At 56.1% G+C, this 8,258-nt stretch overlaps 1 protein-coding gene across 1 annotated transcript in view; it reads right to left on the minus strand.

The window, feature by feature from the left end:
- Positions 1 to 1,368: 1,368 nt before the first annotated feature.
- Eef2 (eukaryotic translation elongation factor 2) overlaps positions 1,369 to 8,258 on the minus strand; it is a 7,221-nt gene continuing 331 nt past the window's right edge. The window contains exons 2-15 of the mRNA XM_013022780.1: positions 7,386 to 7,600; positions 6,401 to 6,582; positions 6,112 to 6,323; positions 5,698 to 5,876; positions 5,479 to 5,584; positions 5,172 to 5,285; positions 4,858 to 4,996; positions 4,575 to 4,770; positions 3,865 to 4,123; positions 3,488 to 3,595; positions 2,878 to 3,231; positions 2,591 to 2,773; positions 2,376 to 2,508; positions 1,369 to 2,046 (exon numbers count right to left, since the gene is read on the minus strand). Coding sequence (XP_012878234.1) covers positions 1,853 to 2,046; positions 2,376 to 2,508; positions 2,591 to 2,773; positions 2,878 to 3,231; positions 3,488 to 3,595; positions 3,865 to 4,123; positions 4,575 to 4,770; positions 4,858 to 4,996; positions 5,172 to 5,285; positions 5,479 to 5,584; positions 5,698 to 5,876; positions 6,112 to 6,323; positions 6,401 to 6,582; positions 7,386 to 7,600 — 2,574 coding nt within the window. The 3' untranslated portion in view covers positions 1,369 to 1,852. The remainder of the gene's footprint in view (positions 2,047 to 2,375; positions 2,509 to 2,590; positions 2,774 to 2,877; positions 3,232 to 3,487; positions 3,596 to 3,864; positions 4,124 to 4,574; positions 4,771 to 4,857; positions 4,997 to 5,171; positions 5,286 to 5,478; positions 5,585 to 5,697; positions 5,877 to 6,111; positions 6,324 to 6,400; positions 6,583 to 7,385; positions 7,601 to 8,258) is intronic.

The raw sequence follows: 8,258 nt of genomic DNA on the forward strand, positions 1-8,258 counted from the left end.
CACCGCGCTCGGGCCCCCGCGCTCCGCAGGCCTGGCTGCCTCGCTGGCCGCCCCCAACTCCTCCTCCTCCTCCTCCCGCCCCGCCGTCTCGGAAGCCGCCGCGGCGCAAGGCGCTGACGTCACCTCGTGGGCTAACACCCGCCCCGAGGAGGCGGAGCTCAACGCGCATTGGCCCGTAGGCCTGCCGACTGTATAGCATCGCTAGCACGCCCTCGGCTGCCCTTCCGGGAGCCGCACCCGGATACAACCTCGCCATTGGCTGACAGACCCATCTTGCCTAATCTGATTGGCTGGCACAAACACTGACCAACCCCACTGAAACATCGACTTCCGGCAGCACCTGACAGGCACTCTGTGCAGGTGCACACCGCTCGGAAATAGGTGTGTAGATGCTTGTTACACGCATTTACGGAATCTTGCTATGGTACGAAAACCCGTGGCTTTGGTGTCTACTGGTCCAGCCAAACCAAGCCCCCCATCGGCTTCGCTTCTGACTCCCAGGTAGTTGCCTGGCCGTCCCGAGCCTGGGCAAGCTCACATCCAGCAGCTCCTCAGCTAGCCAGACCTTCACACCCACTGCCTTTCTTCAGATCGGTTGTGGGGCTTGAACTCAGCCTGGGCGCTGTCCCAGTTCTCTAGCTCATGGTAGCACCCACACCACTTTGAGCCACAGCTCCACTTCTAGTTTGAGGAAACTAATTGGAGCTAAATCTCAGACTTAGGATGGCGCTGCACCACTAGGATTACAGGGCGAGTTGAGCCACTAGCACCAGCTTCTCACTACCATTCTTATAGCCAATAAATGTAGCAACGAGTCCTGTGTCCAACTGAAAATACTTTCAGGCAGCTTTCCTAATTTTAATGTTACAGTATATAATGTACAATGATGTATCAGTTTTTAAGATTATTTTTTTGGTCAGTCATGGACCTGGGCGCTGTCCCTCAGTTCTTCAGCTCAAGGCTAAGGCTCTACCACTTGAGCCACAGCGCCACTTCTGGCTTTTTTTTCTGCTTATGTGGTGCTGAGGAATCAAACCCAGGACCTCACGCATGCAAGGCAAGTGCTCTATCACTGAGCCACCTTCCCAGCCCCTTAAGACTTTTGTCTAATCTAAAAGCTCAGACTGGCAATGGCAAACATGCATACACTGAAAATTCCCTTTCTGGGAAACCTTGGGGGTGAAGAGCAGACCTGGGCCCCTGGAGGCACTGCAGGGTGTTGGTATGACTCCTGCCATCCATCTGGATGGGAGCTGTGTGGGGGACTCTAGCCAGCTTCCCTATCCATGCTGCCTTTGACAGTTCCCCCAAATCCAACCCTCCTCCCCCTGCAGAGGCGTAACAGGTGCAGAAACAAGTCAAAGCATGCCCAAGGTCACCACCATCGTATTTATTATTCCAATGGCACAAGTACAGCTGGAGGTGGCCATGGTGTCAGCACAGGGGAACACCTGCCCACCTGTTCCTTCTAGGGAAAAGCCACTTTGGGCCATTTACCCAAATAAACCTTTAATGTATTTATTTTAAAATTTGGGATATCTGAATTTGAGTTTCCCTCTGATGAAATGATAAAGCACTGGGTGTCCTGCCCACCTCCCCACCCCATCGGGCTATGAACGTCCCTGCAGAAAAGGGTATTTCTGCTGCCTCTGGAACCCCAAAATAAATAGAGGGAAACAGCATCAAGTGTTAACGCAGAGTGATGGCACAGAGTGGGCCCCAGAAACCTTGGGCAGAGCGCCACTGTGGGGACAGTCTCGAGATGTCATCTGAGAGAACGCGGGCATGGTGCAGTGGTCAAACCGGTGTGAGTGCTGAGCCGAGTCCCGCCAGGCAAGGAAGGAAGAACCACCTACAACTTGTCCAAGAAGTTGTCCAGGGCTGGGATGCCCTCCTTCAGGCCTTTGCGCTTGCGGGTCTCCGCCACCACCTGGCTGGGGCGGCTGCTGTTATCGAAGGGGTCTCCAGGCAGGATCTGCCAGTGGTCGAACACGCACTGTGGGAAGGCCTGGCCCCCAGTGTTGGACCTCAGGTCGGCAGTAAAACCTGTCAAGAATGAAACAAGGAGGGTCTCACCAGATAGTCCCAGCAGTCAAAGTCCTGCCAGAACCCTGGCCAGTCCCTGGGTGGGTAGAGGGCAATGAACTTCCTGATCACCAAACTCAGTGAGCCCAGAGACGTGAATCTCAACAGAAAGCTTCCGGTAGCCACATCTGTCCACCCCAGCCTGGGCTATTTTAAGACCTGGTCTCAAACAAGGGCTGGTAGTTGATCTTGGGTTCATCTCAGTCCTTCCTGCATCCAGCATAGGACCCAACCCTACTACCTGGACTCAGTCTTAACACCTCCCTCTAGTCCCACAAACATGGACTTACCAAAGGACTCATTGACAGGCAGGTAGGCCTTGACCACAAACATGGGGGTGCCAGCCACCTGGGATTCTTCAAACACGTGGCCTCGTTTCCTGTTCAGGACTCCATAGATGCCACCAACTACTTGCTCTGGACACTGAAGTGAGAGCAAGAGGCATCAGTGGCTAGAGTAAGGTGTCAGGGGCAGGGTTGGGGCTGCGGCATGCCGTCTGCCTTACCTGGATCTCCACAAGGTAGATGGGCTCCATGAGGCGTGGCTGGGCAGTGAGCACACTGGCATACAGGCAGCGGCGGGCCGTGGGGATGATCTGGCCGCCGCCGCGGTGGATGGCGTCGGCATGCAGTGTCACATCGTGGACGTCAAAGCGAACACCCCGCATGTTCTCCTCACACAGCGCCCCCTGGGGCAGGAGGAGACAGCCTGAAAAACCAGCCCTCCCACAACAGCCTCAACCCCAATCTTGGCCTTCCACTGCTGGTCCTGCCTGCACGACTCCCAGCTCACCTCCTTGGTGGCCCACTGGAAGCCAGCCACCACACTGTCCTTGATTTCATTGAGGTACTGCACACCCTTGGTGATGTCAGTGAGAATGTTGGGGCCAGTGCCATCAGGTCCAAAGCACCAGATCTTACGGGCTTCAGCCACATCCCACTCGTACTTCTCGGCCAGGTAGCGTGCCCGCTGTTTGAGCTCCTGGCGAGCGGACACCTCCCCCTTGTCGATGTCCTCGGCCAGACCATCAGGGAAGGGCCGTGCCTTCATGTACAGCCGGTTGTGCTTATTGGGGGACTTGGACAGGCACAGCACGTTCGACTCCTCACTGACTGTCTCCCGGTATGAGACCACGGGGTCGGATTTCTGGGAAAGGAAATCATGGGTCACTGAGGGGACTTCACAAGGAGGGTGCAAAGGGCACGGACAACGCTGGGGACACAACAGCTTGTAGGAGCATGGACACAAACCATCCAGCACATGGCCTGCCCTGACCAACCCTGGCAGGTACACAGTGGCCACACCAAGGAAAGATAGAAAGCCTGCATGTGGCTGTGATTGCCAAGGAGGAATGGCCTTTTCCACTACTTTGAGGATCCAGGTTGGCAGGGGCAGTGCCTACCTTGATGGGGATGCAGGCATGGTCCTCCTCCAGGTCCTTGAGGCAGATCTCAAGGTGCAGCTCACCAGCACCTGCGATGATGTGCTCCCCTGACTCCTCGATGATGCACTGTGGGCCAAAGTGCTGTCAGCCTGGCCTGGCCCATGCCCAACACTCACAGCTCCACCAGCCAGTAGGAAAGCTAGATCTCCCTCCAAACAAGGATGCAGTATAGCATGTAGGCCCCCCAACAGGCAGAATAGCACGTAGGCCCCCCAACAGGCAGAAGCTAGCAGGAAGATCCCTGCCTTCATAAATCCCGTCCACATACCTTAAGGCCACAGGCCCACCCTACCCTATGGGCAGCTAAGATGGGGATTAGGGAGGTAGAACCACACCTGCACCATGGGATCCGACTTGGCCAGCCGCTTCAGGCCCTCCACCAGCTTGGGCAGATCAGCGGGGTTCTTGGCCTCCACAGCCACCCTGACGACAGGGCTGACACTGAACTTCATGACACGCATGTTGTGCGCATGCTCGAATGTGGTGATGGTGCCAGTCTTGACCAGGAACTGATCCACACCCACCAGGCCCACGATGTTACCGCAAGGCACATCCTCAATTGGCTCCACATAGCGGCCCATCATCAAAATGGTCCTAGGGAGAAAAAAGCACGTTCTCACACTGCCTTCAAGCCCCAAGGCCCGCAGACTGAAACCATGGCTCCTCACAAACATGAGCATGAGTGCCAGCGATGGACAACATCCCCATAACCCTCTGCAGGTGACCACACCAACCAGGTGTGCACAGACCAAATGAAGGCAAAGGTCATGAGGGTCATGAGATCAGTCATGGACCACCCTGTACTCGGGGACATTTGCATCCCACTGTGAGTTGGGACTAAACCAAATCAGAAAAGATGGGACACTTTAGCTTGCTGGGGTCCTCTGGCTTCCTAGTCTACTAGCCCTTCAGGTGTTGAGACAGAGGTCTAAGAAGACCAAACCCCATCCAACTGTAGCTTGTAGCAAAGGTGCTACCGGCCAGGAGCCCAGGAGGGCAGGCCCAACCTAAGCTGGCCAGGAGCAGGTGCCCATCATCCACTCACCTCTGGATGGGCTTCAGGTAGAGATCCTCCTTCTTCCCAGGGGTATAGTTGGGGCCCATGATCCTGACCTTCAGGCCAGTGGACACCAGCCCTGAGAAGACGCGTCCAAAGGCATAGAAGCGGCCCTTGTCGGAGGTTGGCACCATTTTGGAGATGTACATCATAAGGGGGCCTTTGGGGTCACAGCTTTTAATGCCTAAGGGGAAGAGGGAATGGGAGGGGATTACGTCATTCTCGCCCAGACTCAGCTTTCTGGAGCCACCACCTGAGGCAGGACTCATACCCATGGCAGCCTCATCGTCCGGGGGCCCCTCGTAGAGCAGCTCGCAGCGGTACTTCTGCGCAGTGACGGGCGAGGGCAGATGGATGGTGATCATCTGTAGCAGCGCATCCCCTGCTGGCAGCCAGCGGCGCATCACAGCCTGCACACAGGGCAGGGCTCATGAGGGCCTTGTTTAAGGGCGGTGGCAGTACATGTAACCCTAGTTCCAACTGCTGAATATAGGGACTGCCCCAGCACCTATCCAAAGCTCAAGGTCTCCAGCCACAGCCCAGCAGTACCAGGGAGGATGGGGCTGGCTGCATCCACCACCTTACCTTCAGCAGTGGCTTTCCCTCTTTATCTTTGTCCTCACTATCCAACTTGATGTCTAGCTTGTCAATCAGCTTGGCCGTCTCCTCTTTCTTGAAATTCATGATTGCATCAAACACCTATAGGGCAAGACAAATGGGCTGTGTGGGAAGGCAGAAGAAAGGCTCAGCTGCTGCCCTGGATGGAATGATCCTCAAACAGACCAGAGAACTTACAGACAGGCAAATGCTGCCTGTGGGCCAATTCCTTGCTCCTACAGCCAGGTACACCCAGCTCATGCTCTTAAGCCATGCACACACCTAGCCCACTCACCTTGAAGATGGGATCCAGGATGAGCTGACAGAAGGTGCGGGGTAGTTTCTTCCCATCAGGGCTGGTGGCTGACTTGCTAAACTTGCCATTGGCTGGATCGAAGTACCTGACGGGGAGAGAACCTTGTGCCATGAAGCAGGCTGCAGAGTGTGCACTTGGGCAGAACCGTTAGGGGCACTGACCGGCCACCCCGTGTCCATGCACTGGCCCCAGGCTCACCGGTCACCCCACAGCTTCTTCATCATGTCCTCCACCTTCTTGGCACGCTCAGCAGGACCCAGCTGGCCCTCACCTTTGGCGGCAAACTTGGCCACATACATCTCTGCAAACTGCTTTAGGGTGAAGGCCCAGCCATGCAGGCCAGACCCAAAACCCACAGTGCCAAGGACTGGGTCAATCTGGAAAGCAAAAATGGGAGCTGTTAGGGGATGAAGGGGTTGTAGGCAGCCACCTTCCAAGTCTGTAGGCACCAAGGACTCAGATAATTATGTTTCTTCAAGAGACATCAGGTCAAAGTGAAGAAATTTTAAGTCATCATTTGCGGTGGCCGCTATCCCCAAGCAGGAGGCGGCCAGGGACTTCTTTGCCACCCAGCACCCCACCCAGATCCCTTTCCCCAGCCCACAAACGCACCATGATGTTGCCCATAGGGCCGCTCTCGCCCTCGCCGTAGGTGGAGATGATGACGTTGACGTTCTCCACGATGCGCTGGAAGGTCTGGTAGAGCTCCTCGGGCTCCAGCTGCAGCTCCAGCAGTGCACGGTCCATCTTGTTCATCATCAACACAGGTTTGATCCGTTCTGCAATAGCCTGCCGCAGCACTGTCTCTGTCTGCACACACACGCCTGGGGACCACGGGGTTGGAGGGATCATCTCAGGCCGACAATGTCAGGTCCCAAGACTCCCAGGGCCCAGGGCTTACCAGACACGCAGTCCACCACCACCAGGGCACCATCGGTGACCCGGAGGGCAGCTGTCACCTCAGAGGAGAAGTCCACATGCCCAGGAGAGTCAATGAGGTTGATGAGAAAGCCAGAGCCATCCTTGCTCTGCTTGATGAAATTTAAGTCATTCTCTGAGAGCTCATAGAAGAGGGAGATGGCACTGAGGACAGACAGGGTCAGAGGTGAGCAGGCAACACTGTCAATTACACACCTACTCACCAACAAACCTGAGCTCAGACAAGGACCTTGCCCACGTCATTCATGCTCAAGGTGAGGCCACAAGACAACAGGACAGCCACTCGGGGCACTCCACCCTGTCCCCTCCCCCTAGCAGTAGTCATTACTCATCCCTGGAGAAACACTGCCATCTGGGAAGGCCCTGCCAGGGATGGGAGGCCCCATGATGGGGACTCGTGTCACTCCTCAGAGCAATCACCCCTGATTCAATGCCCTCCCCCTTTGCTTCCTGCTACCCAAGGAAAGATATACAGCAGTAAACCTAGCAAAAAAGCATGTGAATAGACGCACAATGGCAACGTCAGGGCTCTATTCATCCTGTGGATATCTCGGGTGGATCAGATCCCAATCACAGGCAACACTCCACCAGAAGACACCTGACAGCACCCACTGACCCAAGACACCATGCTGCCAAGTCTTACAACCCTACTGTGACAAGAGCGATTTTTCTTGTTCTCCTGGGCTGGCACAGGCTATCAGGAAAGGAGACTACTCGATTAATCCCTGTCATGCCAACACTAGTTCCAAATACTCACCATAACCCAGGCCTTTCCCAACCTGCCAGCCAACCTCACTCCCACAGTCCATAAGCCAGTCCCAGGCCCCCCCCCAGTAGATAAGCACTTTCAAGGCAAAGCAGCCACAGCAGGGTGCCAGTACCTCACATCCCTCCCTGGGAACAAGGGCTCCACCCCTCCAGGGTCCAGAGGGTAGTTGGGTGCTTACGTAGACTTGATGGTGATGCAGCGTTCCTGTTCGTCCTTCCGGGTGTCAGTAAAGCGGGTCTCCCCAGCCCGGGCGGAGGCGATGATGCCAGCTTTGCATACCAGGGAGTCTGTTAGTGTGGACTTGCCGTGATCCACATGGGCGATAACAGACATGTTTCGGATGTTGGCCTTTTTGTCCATGATGGCACGGATCTGGTCTACCGTGAAGTTCACCTGGGAGAAAGGGGGAGGGGGGGAGGGTTGGGGCAGGGCTCAGACCAGCTGGATTCCAGGAAGCCACCCTGGCAGGGACAACGAGATCAATAGGACCTTGCGGACAGGAGGGCCAGCAGTTGGGGAGTCCTTCAACATCCGTCCACCAAGGCGGTCTCTAAACATCCAGTTAAAAAACCACTATCCAACCCTGGAAGCCCAGACAGTAGCCATTCACACTGACAGCCTTTAAATGGAGATGGGGGGCAGAGATCACCCCCCAAGGTGACAGCCGCTTTCCTAGGGACAGTGAGGTGGGGGCAGGCATAAAATAGAACGCTAAAAAGCCTCTTTAAAACCCCAAGGTCACCCGCTCCAGCCTTGGATACCCCATTCTATCAGACAATTGTGGGGCACACTTGGGGTGTGGGCAGCCCTACTGTCCACCATCTACCCTTCTCGGGGTACACAACACGTTCTGGCTGTCGAGGAAGGACAAAATCCCGGGCCAGGGAGACACAGCCAACTACCACTGCCCCCCCCCCCGTCCCCGGCTCCAGATCTTCAGTCTCACTCTCAGGCCGCGAGTTACATAAGGCGCGTTCCGGTGTCCCCGCTCCCACCGCCATCACCGCCCGCCGCCCTGCGCGCCCGCCGCAGCCCGGCCCGGACTCCCCCG

Source organism: Dipodomys ordii, unplaced genomic scaffold (genome assembly GCF_000151885.1).
Source record: "Dipodomys ordii isolate 6190 unplaced genomic scaffold, Dord_2.0 Scaffold64, whole genome shotgun sequence".
Lineage (NCBI taxonomy): Eukaryota > Metazoa > Chordata > Mammalia > Rodentia > Heteromyidae > Dipodomys > Dipodomys ordii.